The sequence below is a fragment of the Mirounga angustirostris genome, unplaced genomic scaffold, assembly GCF_029215605.1.
Source record: "Mirounga angustirostris isolate CCGP_5_RB_7025 unplaced genomic scaffold, mMirAng1.0.hap1 SCAF_7, whole genome shotgun sequence".
Taxonomy (NCBI): Eukaryota; Metazoa; Chordata; class Mammalia; order Carnivora; family Phocidae; genus Mirounga; species Mirounga angustirostris.
Genome location: NW_026991715.1, coordinates 55,698,475 through 55,721,076, shown reverse-complemented (window position 1 = coordinate 55,721,076; position 22,602 = coordinate 55,698,475). Strand labels below are relative to the sequence as shown.

Sequence of the window (22,602 nt, the reverse complement as noted above, 5' to 3'; positions counted from 1 at the left end):
ACCAAACAATGTGATGTTGTCTGATGAACAGATGAAGAAAAGTAAATACAAAATGGTAACGTAATTTGTCCAAAGACACAAGCTAGTGAGTAGCTAACCCAGGCATATAGCTCCAAAGTCTGAGCTCTTGACCTTTCTAGGAGTGTATCATGTCTTCTGTTCTCTCACTTCCAAGACCTCTAACCTCCTCCAACCTCAGTTTTAGCTGGTTATCTTTTTCCAATGAAGGTAGCCAGTAAAGAACTTCCACAAGCCCTAACCATCGCATCTACACTCCTCGTTACATCTGTGCCCATGTACTTTGCCTTCCATCTTGAACCACGCCCAAACTATTCATTCTCCTATCTAAGCCAACCCTTCCATTTGGGCACTCGACCCCAAGTCCCCTCCTAAAAACATTGCCCCAGCAATTGGCCTCCCTCTCTCCTATATAACTACAATTTCAGTCTGCAGGATTATCCCCATCAGCATCTGTTCTGTAATTTTTTCCAGTTTAAATCTCAAATGAATTGCAAATCTCAAAACATTTATGCTAAGTGAAGCCAGTCCCGGGGCGCCTGTGTGGCTCAGTCATTAAGCATCTGCCTTAGGCTCAGGTCATGATCCCAGGGTCCTGGGATCGAGCCCCACTTCGGGCTCCTTGCTCCACGGGAGGCCTGCTTCTCCCTCTCCCACTCCCCTTGCTTGTGTTCCCTCTCTTGCTGTGTCTCTGTCAAATAAAATCTTTAAAAAAAAAAAAAGCCAGTACCCCCAATCCTAAATTACGTATGATTCCATTTGTATAAAATTGTAGCAAATGCAAACCAATCTGCAAATCTAGTGGCACCCAGAGTAGGTCAGTGGTTGCCTATGTGGGTGGGGCCTAGCTAGGGAGGGATTACAGAAGGGCAGGAGGAAATTCTTGCGTGGGACATATTCTTTATCCTGCTTACAGTGATGGTCTCATGGGTGTACATGCCAAAACATAAAACTGAACTTTTAAAATGTGCAATTTATAGCATACCAATTATCTCATTAAAGTTATTTTTTTAGAACACTGTCTTGACCCCATATCCCATCAGCCATTGCCCAGTTTTTTTGCTTCCCTTTATGGTAAAGTTCCCTCAAATAGCTGCCTAACCACACCATCTCATTTCCATCCCCCATTCCTTCTGACTTTCTTACTCTTCTTTCCCTTGCTCTGTGTCAGTTAAACCAGCCACCTCGCTATTCTGAACTCACCAGGCATGCTTCTGCCTCGGGGTCTTTCCACCCCATCCCCGTAAGTATCAATAAGCATCTCTCTTAGTTTCCTTAAGACCTTTGCCCAATTGCAGCTCCAGTGAAGGCCTCCCTCACTTCTCTATTTAAAACTGCAACCCACCTACTCACCCCCAACAAACATACAGTTTATCTCCCTCTCTGCCTGATTTTTCTCTGTATCATTTATCACCATCTGGCCCACAATATATTTTACTTGTTTACTGAACATCTACCTCTCCCAAGAATATGAGTTCCAAGAGAACAGGGATTTTGTCTATATCATTCATTGCAATATCCCCAATTCCCTGACCTCTAATGTGTGTGTCTCAATAAATATCAGGATTAGTGAACTAGTGTCTTTGGAGCTATTTGGTTGTGAATAAAGGAAACCACTCACATTCATCTAAGCAAAAATAATTTATTAGAAGGATTCCAAAGAGTCTCCTGGACCCCAGAGGGAACCCCTAAGGTACAACCAGAAGGGAACCACAGCTGCTGCAAACTATGATGGTTTCTCTCTTCTCTAGCCTCACCTGCTGAGGCAGGATGGCCTTGTCTTGCTTATTTTTTCCCTGGACTTAGGTTTCCTTCTCCTTTCTCTCTGCAGCTTTCTGTTGATAATCCAGAAAGTATTCTCAGAATCCCACATTTTCCTAGACCAAGCATTTGATAATAATTCCCAATTACATCTCTTGGCTTAGACAGGGCTTGAGCCAGATATGCCACCCCTACTCTAGTTCACTACAGTCAGGGGAAAGAGGCATGTAGCCTAGCCACCAATGTCTTTTCGTGTCTGAGGGGAACATTTTGTTCATAGGAAAGACAATTTATAGTTACTTGTTAAGCATTTGAAAACTTTCCTTAAGGCTTTAGGTTTAACTTACAAATATTCCAACCATAAAACCAGTACATTTTAATAATCACTTTCAAGGGGGCCTTTAATTCATGTTTGATATAGATTTAAGTTGAATACATTAAATTTTAAATTTCTTTAAACAAACCCACTTACAACTCAAATTCCTTTAAACAACATTTATACGCTTAAAATATTTTTCTTCTACATAGCACTTCAAATGCTTGATCCAACAAGCAAAACCTTCCCAAGTACTTAACTCTTATGCATATAATAAATTAAATGTACACTGAGCTCCTAAATCCTCTGGAACATGTCAATATTTTTGCAGGTTTAGTAACATTTTAAAATACTTTTCAACTAAAATTCAGAAGTCTTAAAATCTGTTAGCCATTTTAAATTAGAATCCAAAGACCAATGCTACATACCGTAATATGCCTAATATGCCAGTTGTGTTTAAATACTTTAAATAACAAATACTAGTTTGTCCCAATGAATACAGAAGGTATTCCTGAAATTACCATACAGTATCGATGGCTATGGAAGTTGCATAACCTTTTTGAAAACTCATCTTCATTCTTGATTTCATCCAAGAACTGCAGCACTCAATGAAGTCCTGTTAAAGGGAAGTACTAGGTTTGGCCCCAGAGGGCAGGCCAGTCCCAGTGCCAGGCTGATGAAGCACTCAAGGTTGGGGAATTCAAGAGTGGGGTAACCACTGTAGCTAATTCAGCCTTAAATGAGAACACCAACACTGGATGGCTGCGGTAAGAATCATATAAAATAATGTATGGGAAAACCCTTGTCACATGTTACACACTTGATGGCAGCTAGTTTCAGACGAAATTTTGACTTCTAACTTTTACTAATATAGAAATTATCAGCATACTTATGAAGTTAAATATTTTTAAAAGTTTTTAAATACAAAATTTATTTAAATAAATTAACACTTCAAACATGAAGACAGTTTCTGACCTTGTCTAATGTCATAATTACTCAGGGAAGCAAACTCCTGGTTCCTTATAAGCCACTGTGCTGTAGGATTGCATAAATCAATTCACAAAAGGGAAACTAGGCCCTATTTTTGAGCACATCCCCTTTCCAGACCACAGAAATATTTTTTTCTGCCTTAAAAAAAATCTGAATTCACAGAACTAAATTTTAAGAGGAGATTCTCATTACAGAATCTTCCTTTAACTAAGGGTTCTTCTAACACAAGGAATGTTTGCTTACAGATAATTAACTACTTGAGGTGGAATACGAATTGGGAGAAGGTGGGAGAGGTAGCAAGTGTGAGATCAGTGACCTAACACTAGCCAGTGATTATCCATCAGGAATTCATATATCTCAGAAAGCCAAGAAGAAAATAAGAATATCTTTATAAAAAATATAACTTACATTGTCCTTAAAAAAAAAACAAAACTATTTTCCAAATCAAGCTACTCTAGCTTCTAGTTCTAAAACACAAGACGATTGTGGAGATTAGAGAAACAAAATCTAAATATAGATTACAGAAAATGGTTTTTAGAAGGGTAGGAAGCCATAAGATAAGCTCCAAACATCTGTATACAAGATTGAAAGGCTATTTATTATGAGAAAAATGGCAAATTTTATCACTCCTCTGATCTGAAGCAAGTTGAAAACTGGGTAGAAAAGCTGCATCTTGAGAAGGAAAAGAAACATGGTCCAATAAGGTCTATCTGTAGACCTTGTTCTGATGAGGACAGTCAAGATTAAAGGAATGAAAAAAAAATCTGGAATGGAGAGCACAATTTTTAGGTATCAGATCTGCCTCATCACACTCTTTGAATACATGTCTAACTAGTTCAGAGTTAAACTGTTCAAAGCTGGCCACTGATTTGTCATATTTGGAGCAGATGCAGTCCCATCCATTACCAGCCAAAGCAGAACACGTGACCTAGGATAAATGATAACATCAAGAAGACGGAGGCAAGATCAGCAAGGGCCTGGAAATCCCACAGTGATCAGAGTGAAGAGAAAATTTATTTGCTGTTGCCATTTCTTTTGCTGCTGTTGTTTCTCCAGGAGAAAAGTAAAAAATAAAGCCCTGTCCCTTTGGCAGCATTCCCAGTTGAAACCCTTTCCAGAGTTCTGAATGTCTAGCCAAATGTTGATACAGAACTTTGCTGTATTAAAATTAATATCACTTTGTCCAAGGTGAACAATATACTATGACCAAGACAACTGAGATCTTCTAGCCGAAGATACCATGAAATAATTCAAAATATTACATGGAAAACCATGTCTTAAAACAGGTACTTATTTTCCAATTCTAGATATTCCAGTCTCTTCCATAAAACTGCTTCTGTGAATAGTTTTTTGGTTTTTAATGTATCAGAGAGATTCTCTTTCCAGTAGTTAATAGAATCCAATCTATTTCAAGTCAGTTGTTCATACAGGTCTCATTAAGCAGACACTATGATTCCACCTTCCTGTTCTCTAGAAAGCCATCAGATGTATGCTGCACCACCGAAGTGCTTTCTTTCCTTGTCATAGTAGCAAAAAGCATATCCATCATCCCCAAGGTTTCTAGGAGTTCTCTTTGGTAATCAATCTCTTTTTCTACAAGTCCTTGAAGTAACAAAAACTTTTTATCAACTACAGGTGACTGACCAATCACAGGAAGATATATATCTAGAAAGAGAGAGAAAACACATTAACTAGAAGTATCTTTCTAAACAGTAAATGAACAGCAGTAATTACAAAAAGTATAAAAATATTAACTATAAACACACTGAAAAATCTGTACTTATTTTACAATTTATGATTTACCAAAAAGAAACAATCCATCTGAATAAATGTATTTCAAAAAGAAATAATTACAGAAAGTACAGTGTGCAGTTTCTGACCTACTTTTTTTCCCCTTAAAAAATAGTCATGGTCATTGTAGATGTGTAAGCAAAAGTAATTTAATTACAATAACTCTAATCTCAGCAATTCAGTCAAACTACTGTAAATGTTTTACTTCCCTTAAAATCCAATGATATATGTGGTTGTTTGTTTTCTTCATGACAATCGTTACTGGAGAAATGATAAAAACAAGGTATTGTAATCTATTTGATTTTATTATTTGACGACTCTATTGTATAAGCATGCTTGGATTTTTCAAGTTTTTTTTTTTTTTTTTAAGATTTTATTTATTTATTTGACAGCAAGAGAGTACAAGAGGGGGAGCGGCAGGGAGAGGGAGAAGCAGGCTGCCGCAGAGCAGAGAGCCCGACATGGGGCTTGATCCTAGGACCCCGGGATCATGACCTGAGCCAAAGGCAGTCACTTAACCGACTGAGCCACCCAGGTGCCCCAGTTTTTGTTTTTGGTTTTTTTTTTTAAGATTTCATTTATTTATTTGAGAGAGCAAGCAAGAGAGCACCAGTGGCGGGGAGGAGGGACAGAGAGAGAGGGAGAAGCAGACTCCCCGCTGAGCAAGGAGCCTGCCGATCCCAGGACCTCAGGACCATGACCTGGGCTGAAGGTAGACACTTAATCGACTGAGCCACCCAGGCACCCCGGATTTTTCAAGTTTTAACAACTACTTACCAATAATTATTTCAGCAGCATTGATCAAAACAGGGGCAAATCTTGGCTGAGACAGATTCCTACAAAGCAAAAATTTTACTGAAACTTGCCAACTTTAAAAAAAATCCTTAAAATAGATTTACTGAATTGTTCCATCAGTTCTTTACAAAGGTCAATCTAAAAGTAAATGTCTCTCATTTGAGATAAAGAAGGAGTTCAGATGCAAAATATATGGGTTTCATAGACATAAAACATACCGTATCAAAAAATTAAGAACACGACTGATTTCCTTTTCATCCCGACCTGCAAGGGCATTTGCAAGGACTCCTCTTCGATTTAGCTCCTTTATGATGGAAACTGTAATCTCAGGTGTCTTTATTGTACAACTGGGCTAGAAAAATTTTCAGAGTCAACATGAGCAGATAAGACAGCACAGTAAAAAAATCATAGTCTTGGAACTCACTAACAATTACCAAATTTAAATAGGTTTATTTATATCTTTACAGTTTTGAGTCACAGTAATGCACAAGGTAAGTAATAAAATGATTCTTCTAAAAATATGCCCTTGTAGGTTCATCAACTATAACAAATGTACCACTGTGGTGGGGGTGTTGATAATAGGAGAAGCTATGCATGTGTGGGGGCAGGGAGTCTATGGGAAATCTCTGTACCTTCCCCTCAATTTTGCTGTAAAACTAAAACTGCTCTAAAAAGTTAGTCTTAATTAAAACACTCATACATACACACACACACACTCTCACTCACTCACAGAGAGAGCATACTGTATATATGTATATATGCTCCTCACTCACCTCAAGGACTCTGTCAAGTGCCTTAGAGACCCGGAAATTTTTCAGATCCCTGTCATATAACTCCAGGTGTTTCTTTGATGGCCTGTTGATCAAAATGTCATCCTGTATGACAAAGTAAATTTATAAAGAAAAGTCAGTATCTGTAGAGAGTTTCGTTCAAAAAGAATTTTTTCATTGTGGATTTTTTTTTATACCTGGGTGGCCCTGAACTGTATAATGAACAATAGGCATATGCCCAGAATGCAGACTAACTGAAAATGGAATAATTTGCTACATCAATGTGTTCTTACTCTCCTATGATTTAACTTAGAACAGAAACACAATACCTCATTCTGGGAAAACATTACTCATTTCAATTCTCTTCACATGGCAGGCAGTATGACTTAGTAGAAAGAGAAAACCAAGATGGAAGAAACTGAGATTTAGTCCCAATGACTCTGGTTATCAGTAATGAGATGCTGGATCGACCAGAACTTATTTGCATCTCCATCTTCTCAAACGCCAAACGGGGACATAACTAGCTCTACTACTATTCAGGGTGGTTTAGGAGATCAAATCAGATAGTGTGTCAAAGACATTGTTTTGAATATGGTAAAATACTGTAACACTGTTATGATTCAGGGTATTAAAGTAGTCCTTAATTCCCCATTACTTATTTTTTTTTTTTTAAAGATTTTATTCATTTACTTGAGAGAGAATGAGCTAGAGAGAGCATGAAAGGGGGGAGGGTCAGAGGGAGAAGCAGACTCCCTGCTGAGCAGGGAGCCCGATGCGGGACTCGATCCCGGGACTCCAGGATCGCGACCTGAGCCGAAGGCAGTCGCCCAACCAACTGAGCCACCCAGGCGCCCCCCATTACTTATTAATAATGTCCCCAAACTAGCAATCTGAGAGAGAATTAATGTAGAGAAAAGCAAAATAAAGTTAAATCCCATGTGAATTACACTTTCCAGTAACATGCAGGGATGGTGTTGGCTACTCTAACAAACTACACTTTCTAAAAAAAAAAATGTAAGGGGCACCTGGGTGGCTCAGTTGGTTAAGTGGCTGCCTTCGGCTCAGGTCATGATCCCAGAGTCCTGGGACTGAGTCCCGCATCGGGCTCCCTGCTCAGCAGGGAGTCTGCTTCTCCCTCTGACCCTCTCCCCCTCTCATGCTCTATCTCATTCTCTCTCTCAAATAAATGAATAAAATAATTTAAAAAACTAAATTAAAAATAAATTAAAAAAAAATGTAAGAAATATGCAAATACCCGTTGCTTCATGTAATTTTTTCCTTTAATAAAAGTTCGATATGCAGGCCTTCTTCTCCTGGGAAGAGAATCCTTCTTTGCTTCAGATTTCCGATGTTTAACACTCAGTATTCCATTGGTCATTCCTACAACTATTGTCTCATCTTCATGCTAAGAGCAATTAGAAAAATAAGTTAGTCTATTCCTAACCCATCATTTATCTTAGTTTTTCCTCAAAACACCATTTATAACGTGTTTTCTGCTTATCCACACTTTCACCAAGAGTTCCAATCAGATATAGATATTCTGCCTAACAATGATCCATGCAAAAAGTTAGATAAATCATTTTTTCCTCCAGAATACTATTATATTGATGGAACATGTTATACCTGGTGTAAATTATCACTGTATAATAATACAGTTAATGACATCTTGGGAAACTTCTAAAATAATTTTTTTTCCTGAATCCTCTTACTAGAAAAAGGATTGCGTTGATAGCATGACTTTCTACAATCTTGCCAAGAAAATATTTTGTAATAAGCTTTTCCTCTTCTAATTCAGATTTCTATATGATGTATTCAAATAGCCTCTTCTTCAATGGCTCATGAAACTTGACAGTGGACATTCCCAGATCTTGCTCTTAGTGTTAACAATGCCTACAGCTGTACTTGGTTTGAACCTACATAACAGTGGGCAAGACCTAAATCTCAATTCATACTAAATTTTTGGGACAAGTCATATAATAGAAATTGTCTTAACTATCTAATACGGCAAGAAGAAAGTAAGATTTACTCAAATACAAAGATAAACCCTAAAATTCCATTTTAGTTTAACAGACAAGGTTAGTGAAATCTTTAAAAAGAACTAAAAGTACTTACTGCAAGCGCAAGACTCAAAATTGAAGCTGCATAATCAAAACTGTGGACTACTTTATAGGAAGTCGTGCTATATACTTTCACCTTCCTAATAAAAAAGAAAGCTTTGTTACAAATCATCTAGGAAATGAATATAAAATGCAAATTTCTGATTTTTTAAGAAATTCAATGTATAAATATTAAAATTTACACAGCAATAAAGAAAAGTAATGATTAATAATATTAATTATAAATAATTCATCACTGAATCTCTTTTAAAAATGAACTATTAGGGCGCCTGGGTGGCTCAGTCGTTAAGCGTCTGCCTTCGGCTCAGGTCATGATCCCAGGGTCCTGGGATCGAGTCCCGCATCGGGCTCCCTGCTCAGCGGGAAGCCTGCTTCTCCCTCTCCCACTCCCCCTGCTTGTGCTCCAGCTCTCGCTCTCTCTCTGTCAAATAAATAAAATCTTTAAAAAAAAAAAAAATGAACTATTAGCAGTAGCTATGTTTATATAAAGACTTGACTAGCCACCAGAAGGACAGATCATGAACCAAAGACCATGAACCAATGACGATGAAACCTGAGAGTAAAAAGAAAGGTTGTTTCAAAGTACCTGGGAACCAAACCAGCAGGGTTTCTCAACATCAATGTGAGTTACACTATGGGCCAGATACTTCTTTGTTGTGGGGACTATTCGTGCACGGTAGGCTGGTCAGCAGCATCCTTGACCGCTACTCACTATACACCAGCAGCACTCCACCCCCAACTTCTGACAACATCCAAGAATGTCTCCAGATGTTGCCACACATCCTCTGGGAGACAAAACCTACTCTGGGTTGACAACTACTGTGAACAGAGCCAACTCGCACTTGATTTTTGAGAGACACATCTAAAAATGGAGCCCCAAACTGCCTAGTAACAGCACTTCAGAGACTACTACATATTTACATGATAAACTCCTTTGTGTTAAAAATACATTCTAGCTTTTATTTATTTATTTATTTTTAAAGATTTTGTTTATTTTTATTTATTTGACAGAGAGAGAGAAACAGCATGAGAGGGGATAGGGTCAGAGGGAGAAGCAGGCTCCCCGCCGAGCCGGGAGCCCGGTGCGGGACTCGATCCCAGGACTCCGGGATCATGACCTGAGCCGAAGGCAGTCGCTTAACCAACTGAGCCACCCAGGCTCCCTACATTCTAGCTTTTAAAATAGGTATGCTTTTTTAAGATTTTATTTATTTGACAGACAGAGAGAGCACAAGCAGGGGGTGCAGGCAGAGGGAGAAGCAGACTCCCCACTGAGCAGGGAGCCTGACGTGGGACTCGATTCCAGGACCTTGGGTTCATGACCTGAGCCGAAGGCAGATGCTTAATGGACTGAGCCACCAAGGCACCCCACAAAATATGTATACATTTTTATAAACATACTGAAAAACCAAAGCTTTCCATTACAATGGAAATAGGAAATATGGAAATAAAATGACCAAAAACAAATAACTATGAATAAATCCTGGAACTGTGCCATAGTTCTAGCCACATGCTACTGAGCACTTGAAATGTGGCCAGTGAAAATGAAGAACCACATTTTTAATTTTACCTGATTTTAATTAACCTGAATTTTAATTTAAAAACTGAGGTAGTGTATGGGCGCCTGGGTGGCTCAGTTGGTTAAGCGACTGCCTTCGGCTCAGGTCATGATCCTGGAGTCCCTGGATCGAGTCCCGCATCGGGCTCCCTGCTCAGCGGGGAGTCTGCTTCTCCCTCTCCCGCTCCCCCTTCTTGTGCTCTCTCACTCTCTCTCTCTCAAATAAATAAATAAAATCTTTAAAAAATAAAAACTGAGGTAGTGTAAAAAATATTTTTCTGTTAAACACAACTATATTTCACTTTAATCACTAAATGTTATTACTGTATCATAGGACATGTATTCGATGCTTGTCTCTAGTTTCTCGGTAATAATTTTTACATCAATTACATATTGAAATAATATTTTAGATACACTGAACTAAATAATATATTATTAATGAAACCTAGTTCTTCTTGCCTTTTTAATGTGGCTACTAAAACATTTAAAATTACATATGTAGCCCACATCATGTTTCTGTTGGACAACACTGTTCTAGAACATTAACTAATAGAATACTAATACCTACTTAAAATAGTAATATTTGAATCACATAAATGTATAGAAATTTTCACATTAAGTTTTTTTTTCAATGTTCCATGTGAACATATTTATTTTTTTATTATGTTATGTTAATCACCATACATCATTAGTTTTTGATGCAGTGTTCCATGATTCATTGTTTGCGTATAACACCCAGTGCTCCATGCCGAACGTGCCCTCCTTAATACCCATCACCAGGCTAACCCATCTCCCCCACCCCCTCCCCTCTAGAACCCTCAGTTTGTTTCTCAGAGTTCATAGTCACATGAAGTTTTAAATTTGAAAATAAGCTAGGATATATACATATACTCATTATAAATATTTTTAAATATACCAATATACAATAAGGATTTTTAAAGAAACCACAAAATAACATAGATTATTTTAAAAGATCAATGTTCAAATGGTTCAATAAAATTCCTTAAGTATATAAGTTAAAGCACTAAGTTATGTCAAGTGAGAAAAAATTTTGCTGTATGTGAATAAAAAGTCAAAACTATTTTCAGCTTTTTTTTTCCCACAGAAATCATTTGACAGAACATTTACTTTAGCACAAATACTTCAGAAATAACTCATTTCCTTGAGCTGTAAATACTTGTACACTAGTAATAATAAAGAAAATTAAAATGCTAACCTATCCAGTGACCCAGAAAGTAACCTCTGTCCAGAGCTGCTCAGATATAAACATGTCACAGTTTTATGATGATTTTTCAAAGACACTAGCAACTGTCCTCCTTTCAGCATGTCCCAGATTTTAACATAACGGCCTCCTACAAAAAGAAATAATCTTTAGTTTGAAATTCTGCCTAAACATTCAATATTTTAAAGACTTGAAAAGCATTTTTCACTGGAGACTGTACAGCATGGAGGTGAAGTGAGGGGTCCCAGAGCAAAACTGCCTGGTTTCAGTGCTGGCTCTATCACTTAGTGAGTTTGTAACTGAGAATAATAATAATAGTTCCTACCTCAAAGAACTGTTTTGGGGATTAGATAATTGCATATTTGTAAAGTTCACAGAACTGCCTAGCAAAATAAAAAGTATAACCAAAAACGATTAAGAAAACTGTAATAAAATCATCCTGCAGAAGAAATTTTGTGTCACTATGGAAATGAATAATATAGTTATTCATTTGAAAAACTTCCCTATAACTTCTACTTTAAGAGTTAGAAGGTCCTTAAAGGCAATTTAATCCAATAGTTTAAAAAGAATTCTTTTAATACGGCATCTTTCATTTCATTAATATATTAGGCAAAAGTCTAGAAGGTAAAATAGAAAAACGAGCTGGAGAGGGACAAGCAAATGTCTGATCGATCCTGACTGGGAAAATGGGGTTGGAAGCCAATTCATAGTCCCTGTCTCACCACACGTGGCAGCTCATGAGAGCGCAATTTAAAATAACTGATCCTATCCAAACTCTCATTTTCAAAGTCTATAGGAGTTGAGTGAAGGGACTGCCCAAGGTCATACAATTAGCTAGTGACACAGTGGAGATTAGTATACAGGTGTCCATTCTCCCTGTTCAACTTGAACTTATTTCCATTTCTCAAACTAACAGCAAGAAAAATGGATACATCCAGCCATGTTATTAATTTATTTTGAAATTAAAGAGGTACTGAGGAAGAAGTACAGAACAGGGTAATTTTTATTTGGATTTTAAAATGAAAAAAAAGCTACACACACAGCCATATATATGCTATAAATTATACATACTACCTATGTATTCTACTGTCAACACATTAATTTTGACTTGATAAATGAAAAAAGCCAATTTACTTCTTCCACTCTAATTTTGAAAATGCTCTATGATCAACATAACAAAAAAAAATACCTCAGTTCCAACTTGATGAAAAAATGTATCAAGACCCCTTTTGACTCCATGTTATATCCTCTTCCAGAACTACTGGCTATTTCCTGGGTAAAGTCATTTCAATCGAGAGACATAAAAAAAGACAAGCCTGATTCTAGAACGGAAAGAAGTGTGTTTTCAAAAGCTGTCACGATCTCTTAGGTAGGAATGACAGGAATACAACCCGGATTTTTGGTAAATACACAATGCAGGCTCTCAAGTTTTAAGATTTCAGATCTATCACTCTATCTTGGAAAAATTAGTTTAATAACTTTTATTTATCTCCTTAGTTGCAAAATAGGGAGAAAACTAATTACCATCTAGGCTCAATAATATGTATATAATAGCACAGTATCTGGCTCACATTAAGTACTCAATAAATAATAACTGCCGGCCTGCCCTACTTATCAGTTGACCAAAACCTAGGTATGCAATTCAAGGGCACAGTGTTAAATTATAAAAAGTAACTGATAAAAAAACCAACTGATTCAAGACCAACAGTATTGGAAAAGTAATTTTTAAAATACCTGCTGACGCCAGAAGACCTCCAGAGGGAAAAAGCAGGACACTTTCCACTGGCTGCCCATGCTCAACAGAGATCACACTCTTGTTTGTTCGTGTATCAAACATCTTCACAGTATGATCATAGGACCCTAAAATGCCAATTTTTGTATTATGTGAGTTTCATTACTCAAAACAATGAAAACTAAGTATGTGTGTGTGTATCCAAATATAAATCTTAAGAGGAGAAAAGACTTAGATGAAATTTTAAAGACACATAGTTACGTTCATGAAGGTGCACAGTACCTCCAAACTCTCTAGTACCACTGATTGTTTCCTGAAAAAGCATTATACCATACTATACTATACTATACTATATTATACAGGATCTTAAACTATTCGGATCTTCAAGCTATTATCACTACTGAATCACCTGGGAACCTTTGTGAAAGCACCCACAAACACCGCACTGCATTATCTTTGTTTCTTGGCTGCTGGAGACTCTGTGAAAACCAGAGTACTAAAACCATTACAGTTCTGACACTCATGTTTTCAGGGAAGCCTAATGCTTCCAAACACATTTGGAGGACAGTAAGAACAATCACTAAAAGAAGAAAAAGGAAATCAAACAACTAGATAAATTGAAACATATCCCTTTATGAAAAAATTTTTAAACTGCTCTATCCCAAATGAGTCCCAAAGCAGTATCAATTTATATCACAATTAAGTTATCAACTTCAGGAGGGAAAAACAGTTCACCAACCTGTTACAAACAGATCTGGGTTCAGTTTGCTAGCACATCCACACCTCACATAATCAGAATGTTCTTTGAATGTCAGAATTTCTTTGGAGTTTGGAATATCCCACAATTTAACTGTATAATCATCAGCCCCGGAGACCACATGGTATTTGTCTGCTGTAAAATCGACCGTATGAACTGCTCTAAAAGATCAAGAATCAATATATTAAAAAGCAAAAAAAATTCTATGTCACATAAAATACTCCTTTTCCCCAAATAACAATAAAAGCAGCTCAGTTTCAGGGAGTAATTGTAGGGGGAAATTATGAGAGAAAATCTTTAAAACAGGTGTTTGTCCCTAAGCCAATTTAAAATTTCAAATACCCCTACTCTATGAAGTTAAGAATAATAGCCGTAAAATTATATTTTCTAATACATTAACATTTCTACAAAACTGCTAAATAAATGTTCTAAATGTTGGAAAAAATGTACGTTTTTAATCTTTATTTATTTATTTTTTTAAAGATTTTATTTATTTGACAGAGAGAGACACAGAGAGAGAGGGAACACAAGCAGGGGGAGTGGGAGAGGGAGAAGCAGGTTTCCCGACGAGCAGAGAGCCCGATGTGGGGCTCGATCCCAGGACCCTGGGACCATGACCTGAGCCGAAGGCAGACGCTTAACGACTGAGCCACCCAGGCACCCTGTACTTTTTTTTAAAGGTTTTATTTATTTATTTGTCAGAGAGAGAGAGAGAGGGAGGGAGAGAGAGCACAAGCAGGCTCTCCACTGAGCAAGGAGCCCGACGCAGGACTTGATCCCAGGACCTGGGATCATGACCTGAGCTGAAGGCAGACACTTAACAGACTGAGCCACCCAGGCATCCCATAGAGCAAAGGTACTTTTAATTTAAAAAATTTCAAAATGGCTGCATAATGCAGCCATCAAAAGGAATGAGATCTTGCCATTTGCAACGACGTGGATGGAACTGGAGGGTATTATGTTGAGTGAAATAAGTCAAACAGAGAAAGACATGTATCATATGATCTCACTGATATGAGGAATTCTTAATCGCAGGAAACAAACTGAGTGTTGTTGGAGTGGGGGGTGGGGTGGGAGGGATGGGGTGACTGGGTGATAGACACTGGGGAGGGTATGTGCTCTGGTAAGTGCTGTGAATTGTGCAAGACTGTTGAATCTCGATCTGTACCTCTGAAACAAATAATGCAATATATGTTAAGAAAAAAAAAAAAAGAAGAAGGTAGCGGGAGGGGAAGAATGAAGCGGGGGAAATCGGAGGGGTAGATGAACCATGAGAGACGATGGACTCTGAAAAACAAACAGGGTTCTAGAGGGGAGGGGGGTGGGAGGATGGGTTAGCCTGGTGGTGGGTATTGAGGAGGGCACGTTCTGCATGGAGCACTGGGTGTTATGCACAAACAATGAATCATGGAACACTTCATCTAAAACTAATGATGTAATGTATGGGGATTAACATAAGAATAAAAAAATAAAAAATAAAAAAAATTTCAAAATGGATAGTTCCTTACAAAATTCTAAGAAGACTTGCCATTAAGTAAGATCATGTTAAGTGAATTTCTGTTATATTTTAAATGTTTCACTGATGGGGAAAGACCATCCTGATAATATACTATAAAAAACACTTGAGATTTCAAATCAGTAGCAAACCAGATAATCTTGATACAAAGTTTTGTTTTTTGTTTTTTTTTTAAAGATTTTATTTATTTATTTGAGACAGAGAATGAGAGAGAGAGAGAGCACATGAGAGGGAGGAGGGTCAGAGGGAGAAGCAGGCTTCCCACTGAGCAGGGAGCCCGATGCGGGACTCGATCCCGGAACTCCAGGATCATGACCTGAGCCGAAGGCAGTCGCTTAACCAACTGAGCCACCCAGGCGCCCGATACAAAGTTTTAATATAAAACTGCCCTGGCCATTTATCACATGGCAAAATATTAACTTCAAGAAGAAAAAAAAAATCAACCTTCCAACTTAACTTCAAAATGAGAACCTCGAAAGTAGTCCAGCCCATAGAGTTCTCATTTATAGTTGTGAGGTTGCCTTTAGAACTGTGGTTTGTAACCTCGACTGGTCACAGAACTCACTGATTAGATGAAAGCTATAGAAAATCTCCCTAGACAAATGTACATTTCTTAAATGTCACATATAATTCTAGGGAATTCATGAGCCCCACCAAACTGGACCATAGGACTGGACCAGATTAAGTACTCTGTCGCACCTGGGTGGCTCAGTTGGTTAAGCGTCTGCCTTGGGCTCAGGTCATAATCCCGGCGTCCTGGGATTGAGCCCCGCATCGGGCTCCATGCTTAGCGGGGAGCCTGCTTCTCCCTCTCCCTCTGCCTGCCTGTCTGCCTACTTGTGATCCCCACCCCCCTCTCTCTGTCAAATAAATAAATAAAATCTAAAAAAAAAAAAAAAAAAGATTAGGTACTCTGTCTTAGAACAACCAGGAAAGAAAGTATACACTGGTACATAATCTTCAGAGAACTGCTCTATGTTTTTATTCAAAGTCCAAAAAACAAATAAACAAAAAGCTTACAATGACAAAAAAAACAACAACTCTTACTTAGTATGACCTTCAAACTGCCTGAGGGGCGCTCTCCCACTTATATCGAAAAGCTGAACTCCACCATCTTCACTGCCAGCCACAAGCAGTCTACCATCCTGACGAAAAGTAGCACAGTATGCCGTGTCTTTAAATCGGGAAAAGGTTTTTATAGGTTCTTGAGAGTACCGGCCATAAATGTGAATCTACAAAAAGATAAAAAACACAGTATTTAACCAGATGGCTCAAGATCAGTAGTAAATACCAACTACACAAAGGGAAAATAAATTTAATATTATATTTACCCTTGAAGAAGCTGTGACAGCATAATTATATGGAGGCTGTGGAGAAAAATCTACTTTTGACACGGCACCAAACTCCTTGATTTGAACAGGGGTCTTAATAAAAAACAATACAAAGGATTAACAGAGTTACAACTGGTAAGACCTTTTAAACATTACAAAATTTCTTACTGATCATTTCTCTTTGTTCTTAATAACATTTACTAGGATATATTTAATATGAAGTATGAAGAAAGCAAAAAAGGTTCAAATGCCATCACCCAGACTATCCTGGTTGCCATTAAAGTACATAAATATATGGCTGGAAAACCATACCCCACTCTTTCTCTTTAGCTGTGGAGTTTTCTGCAATTATTGCTAGGGGGAAAAAGAGTTCTGTCTGTACCAGAATACATTTAACCATGTATTCTGTAACTAACACAAAGATCATACCATGCAGGCTGTTCTGCACCTTGCTTTTTTTCCACTTAATAACTCATCTTAGCTTTTTATATGATCAACAGATTTGCCATCCATTATATGATACATCATAATTTACATTACCAATCCACTACCGACACAGATTTTTCAAAAATTTCTAGTATTAAAAGTAATACTTTATAATAAACACCTGTAAACGTATATTTTAGCAAATTTGGGGGAGTATATCATTGAGGTAAGTTCCAAAGTGCAGAATTTAAATGGCTAAAAGGTATCTTTATCATGATAATGTCAAATTGCCCTCCAGAAAGTCTGCACCAATTTTCTTCTCTCAAGTAGCAATGATGATCAAAATTTTTCATTTCAGCCACTATAAGAGATGAAAAATAGCATACAAATTACTGTTTTAATTTATATTTCTTTAATTATGAATGAAGCTGCAGCTCTTTGATATATTTACTGGTCATTTAAATTTCTTGTTCCATAAACATCCCAATTCCATTTTTCTATTTAATTGTTCATTTTTTAAAAAAAATTATTAAGTCTTTGTAGACAGTCTAGAAGAACTAATTCTGCATCACTTCTGTCTTAGTTTTATTTTTTTGTGTGTGCTTTTATGTCTTTATTTATTCACTGAAGTATAATGGACACACCATGTGACATGAGTTTCAGGTGTACAGCAGAGTGGACAGCGCTGTATGTTATGCTGTGCTCACCCCAAGTGTAGCCACCATGTGTCACCAAATAATGCTATTACAATACCACTGACTGGATTCCCTATGCTGTGCCTTTCATACCCATGACTGATCCATTCCATAACTGGAGCACTGTGTACCATTAGGAGAACCAATGGGACCAGCAGGTCTTGAAGAGATGATGAAGACCTACTTCTACAGGAAGCAAGCAAGAATGGACCATAGGCTGCATGGCTGGGGTCACAGCCCTGTGAGCCTTTTTTTTTTTTTTTTTTTATGTTCTGTTAAGCACCATACATTACATCATTAGTTTTTGATGTAGTGTTCCATGATTCATTGTGTGCCTATAACACCCGGTGCTCCATTCAGTACGTGCCCTCTTTAATACCCATCACAAGGCTAACCCATCCCCCCAACCCCCTCCCCTCTAAAACCTTCAGTTTGTTTCTCAGAGTCCATAGTCTCTCATGGTTTGTCTCCCCCTCCGATTTCCCACCCTTCTGTCTTAGTTTTAGAAAGGCAAAAAAAAAATCTTGCATATAAGATTCAAATTCAAAAATTTATTTCATTCAGCATTCATTAATCATCTATTCTTTGCTAGGCACTTGTATGATTAAAATCATTAAGCAGCATGGACTTTTAATTTAAAATTTCCAAGAAAAAATACCAGATATCAAATTTTCCACCCAAACTGTAAACTGCTGACAGATTCTTCTTAGTTATTAGTTCTCTATTACAGTATCCAAAGTATAACATATGCTGGAGAAATAAGCATAAATGCAAACCCCTCATTACCATCTACACTTACCTTATAGTTGTTCCAGTACAGTGTGTCTTGGGTGATTTTTTCACCAAGTACAGGATATGTCTGAATAGCTGCAGGCTTATAACCAGCCATAATTTCATATAATTGGACTGTTATCCAAGGGTCAATAGTTTGAAATTGACGTTAGAAATAATTACAGTGACTCTGCTTTATGTCTGAAAAAGAAAATATTTTATATAAATATATTATTCTTAAACCTGTATAGTTACCATTTTCACTCTGTGTCTTTTCAAAAGCCTGTGTGCTAGCTTATAAATTAGTGACCAATAAATCATTTAATTCTAACAAAGAAGAGACAATCTAAAGGAAGCAGGTAGAATACAGACAGGGCTACCAAAGTACACCATCCACTCAGCTATACAGAGGCTGTACACAAATGTTCTCATATCTAACTAACCAATTTACAACACATGGAAGTAAATCTGGCTCAGCCATCCAGTAGCCAAAGCAGAAGTCCACTGGCTTAGACTGTTTATTTATTAATAACAGAAAACATTAAGGTGAAAATGCAAATACAAAAGTTTCCTGAAACTAAATTTAGGACAACATTTAATCTATATGAACATAGACTAGGGTCTTGACTGCCTGAAAGCCTTAGCAATACCAAGAAGGAAAACAAAGCTAATATTGTAACAGAGAAGCTTTAAATTTAACAGCTTAAAGTAAAATTAAAAGCTAATATTCTGATGCAGAAGTTTAAATTTAAAAGCTTAAAATAAGTTAATATTCTGATGTAGAAGTTTAAATGTAAAAGCTTAATTTTAAAAAGTTTAAACAGTAAGAAAAGAAACAAGAATAAAGCAATTCTGAAATTAAATTCTCAATTTAAATAACAGAATAGGATAAAAATGAATTAAAACTTTTAATTGGGGGCACCTAGGTGGCTCAGTCAGTTAAGCATCTGCCTTCGGCTCAGGTCATGATCCCAGGGTCCTGGGATCGAGCCCCATATCGGGCTCTCTGCTCTGCAAGGAGCCTGCTTCTCCCTCTCCCTCTGCCTGCTCGTGCGCTCCTTCCCTCTCTCTCTGTCAAATAAATAAATAATCTTTTAAAAAAATAAAATAAAAATAAAACTTTGACATGGAATTAAGCCAAAATGTCTCTCCAGGACTATTCAATTGCAAAAGAGGTTCATTTTATCAGTGGTGCAACTCATCATCTATTTCAAAAAGCCTGAAAACAGTACACCAGTAACACCAAAATAAGTAGGTATGACATATTCTAAAAGTTCTTTTGATGAAACATAGCAATCAACAATTAAAAGAAGGAATCTTTTCTATTCATTCAAGTACCTACAATGTATAGGACACTGTTCTAGGCTCAGGACATACAATGTTGAGTAAAACAGTGCCCTCACACTCTCCAATAGTCTCCATTTTAGCTGGTGATCGGCAGAAGCCAGGAATATGGAATCAGCCTTGACTTGTCCTTCCTCTTCACTTATAACATCCAAATAGTTAACAAGATCTGCTGATTTTACCTCCCTAAACTTCATCATGTCCACTCCACAGCTCTAACTCAGATCTCATCTACAGCAATAGTGCAGTACAAAGGGCCCCTTGACTCCCTCATCCATCTTTGAAATAGCCATCAGCAAGACCTAACTACCCAGCAAATCCAGCTTTTGCTACAAAGCACAACACTGCCTGAAAACAAAGGTCCTAGCTCCTTAACACGGCTTGTGATCTGGCCCTTACTTACCTTTCCAGCTCTACCTTTTTGTTATTCCCTTTAACACACCATGCTCTTTCTTCTCTCACTGTCTCTGCTCATTTGTCCTCTTTGCCAGGAATGATCTCTACCCACTTCCTTTTTATCTTTTAAAGCTCAACTCAAGGATCATATCCTCTATCCTTCTCTCTACTCCTAACTCCACTTCATTTTGCATATTTCTGTCTGTGTGCATAGTAACACTGAATTTGTAATAATCTCTTTTTCCCACTAAACTAACATTTCGTATCTGGAAGATTTTTTTTAAGTGCTTAAAGAAAACTTGGGGAAGGAAAGAAAGGAAGCACTGTGCTGGGTTCTATGGAAAAACACAAAATTAAAGGCACAAGTGGTGTCTATAATATGAACACTGCTACACATCAAGAGTCAACAAACTTTTTCTGTAAGGGGCCAGATGATAAATATCTTAGGCTTTGCAGGCCAACAGGCAAAAATGAACAGTATTATGTAATTACAAGGAAGCAAGCAAGAAAAAAAAAAAATCCCAATTTTTTACTAACAAAACCGCCCAAGTAATTATGAGTACAATTTTATGTTTATGAATGAAAAGATCGAGAATTTTGAAGGGAAAAACATTTCACTTACTTCTGGTTCAAGGTGTTTCCTATCATCAGACTGCATATATTCACCTGTAAAAAAACATTCTAGGCTCGCTGGCTGCCTGATGAAAACAGTCACCCGGCCAAATCAAGCGCGCAGGCCTCCGACCTTTACTGTAGTACAGTACATTACTAGAATATCAGCAAAGGAGTACATAACTCTGCCTTGAGAGAAATAGTTTAAAGCTCTAAAAGTTTACAAGTGAGGAGTGGGGACGCCTGGGTGGCTCAGGTCTTGATCCCAGTGTCCTGGAATCGAGACTGCATCGAGCTCCTTGCTAAGCCGGAAGCCTGCTTCTCCCTCTGCCTACCACTCCCCTTGCATGTGCGCGCGCTCGCGCTCGCTTTCTCACAAATAAATAAATAAAATCTTAAATAAAAATGCAAGTGAGGAGTAGTAGCAGTGGTTTGCCAGATTAAAGTGAGATACAGCACTGGAGGTGAGGGAGGGGGAACATGACACCATACAAAGGCGTGGAGGCAAGAAATGATGTGAAAATGATCAGGGAGAGGTCAAGAGCCGGAGAAACTGGGACTAGACTAATAACAGATACTACGATATAACGCAGAATATCAAATATATGCTATAAATAACGTACAGAGTACTAAGAGCTCCAAACAGCTTTTTAATTCTAACCGGCGGCTCCCAGAAAGATTCAAAGTGTGCATTTCTTTTTCTTTTTCTTTTTTTTAAAGATTATTTATTTATTTATTTGAGAGAGAGAGAGCATGAAAGGGGGGAGGGTCGGAGGGAGAAGCAGACTCCCTGCCGAGCAGGGAGCCCGATGCGGGACTCGATCCAGGGACTCCAGGATCATGACCTGAGCCGAAGGCAGTCGCTTAATCAACTGAGCCACCCAGGCGCCCCTCAAAGTGTGCATTTCAACTGGGCCTTGACGTCTAATATTAAAACAGACTGACCTCTTTTTTTTTTTTTTTTAAGATTTTTTATTTATTTGACAGAAGAGAGACACAGCGAGGGAGGGAACACAAGCAGGGGGAGTGGGAGAGGGAGAAGCAGGCTTCCCGCTGAGCAGGGAGCCCGATGCGGGGCTCGATCGCAGGACCCTGGGATCATGACCTGAGCCGAAGGCAGACGCTTAACGACTGAGCCACCCAGGCACCCCAGACTGACCTCTTAAGATGGGCACAAGCGCGGGGGATAGGCAGCATTCGAAATCGAGAGCACATCATAAGCAAAGACAGAAATGGAAATGTGCCCAATGCCTTGGAGAGATGCGGGTTAATAATGGTGCACAGGAGGAGAGGATGTGATCGTAGAAGAGGCAAATCTACGTCGAAGTTAAATCGCGGGGATCCTGAGAGGCTGGTTAAGGAATTTTAGCCGTTCCGTGAAGACTGGGAAGCCCCAGAGGAGCATGCCGGACACCAAGGAAGGCCCGACTTGAGCCTGAACTACCCCCACTGGGAGCCGCCTTCACCTACGTACCGCCTCACCTGCCCCGCGGGACACTCTGCGTCCAAGGAGAATTTCTTGGATTCCGTCTCTTCCCCGGACTCTTGGCGCTCACTTGGGGAAGATCACGCGGACCTTCCACGGAGCCACCAGCACGCAAGACACGAACAGTCAGGCCAGTCGCACAGAAGTGACGTAATGACGTAAGTTCACGCGCCTTACGCAGCCCGAGAGTCGCAGGGG

At 38.3% G+C, this 22,602-nt stretch overlaps 1 protein-coding gene across 6 annotated transcripts; it reads right to left on the bottom strand.

Moving 5' to 3' along the window:
* Nucleotides 1-1,644: 1,644 nt before the first annotated feature.
* Nucleotides 1,645-22,544, bottom strand: UTP15 (UTP15 small subunit processome component). Of its 6 annotated transcripts, none has more exons than XM_045896374.3 (14): nucleotides 22,401-22,537; nucleotides 20,929-20,972; nucleotides 18,595-18,767; nucleotides 16,675-16,767; nucleotides 16,391-16,575; nucleotides 13,810-13,988; nucleotides 13,073-13,198; nucleotides 11,333-11,468; nucleotides 8,554-8,638; nucleotides 7,697-7,846; nucleotides 6,445-6,546; nucleotides 5,890-6,023; nucleotides 5,654-5,712; nucleotides 1,645-4,750 (listed from the first exon to the last, which is right to left on the bottom strand). In XM_045896374.3, exons 3-14 carry the CDS (start codon nucleotides 18,682-18,684, stop codon nucleotides 4,533-4,535), a joined length of 1,557 nt encoding a protein of 518 aa, XP_045752330.1. In that variant the 5' UTR covers nucleotides 18,685-18,767; nucleotides 20,929-20,972; nucleotides 22,401-22,537; the 3' UTR covers nucleotides 1,645-4,532. The 6 variants fall into 6 exon arrangements, with proteins under 6 accessions (XP_045752330.1, XP_045752341.1, XP_045752350.1 ...); XM_045896385.3 differs by having other exon boundaries at nucleotides 22,393-22,530; XM_054512387.2 differs by lacking the exon at nucleotides 1,645-4,750 and adding an exon at nucleotides 4,757-5,137.
* Nucleotides 22,545-22,602: the final 58 nt, after the last annotated feature.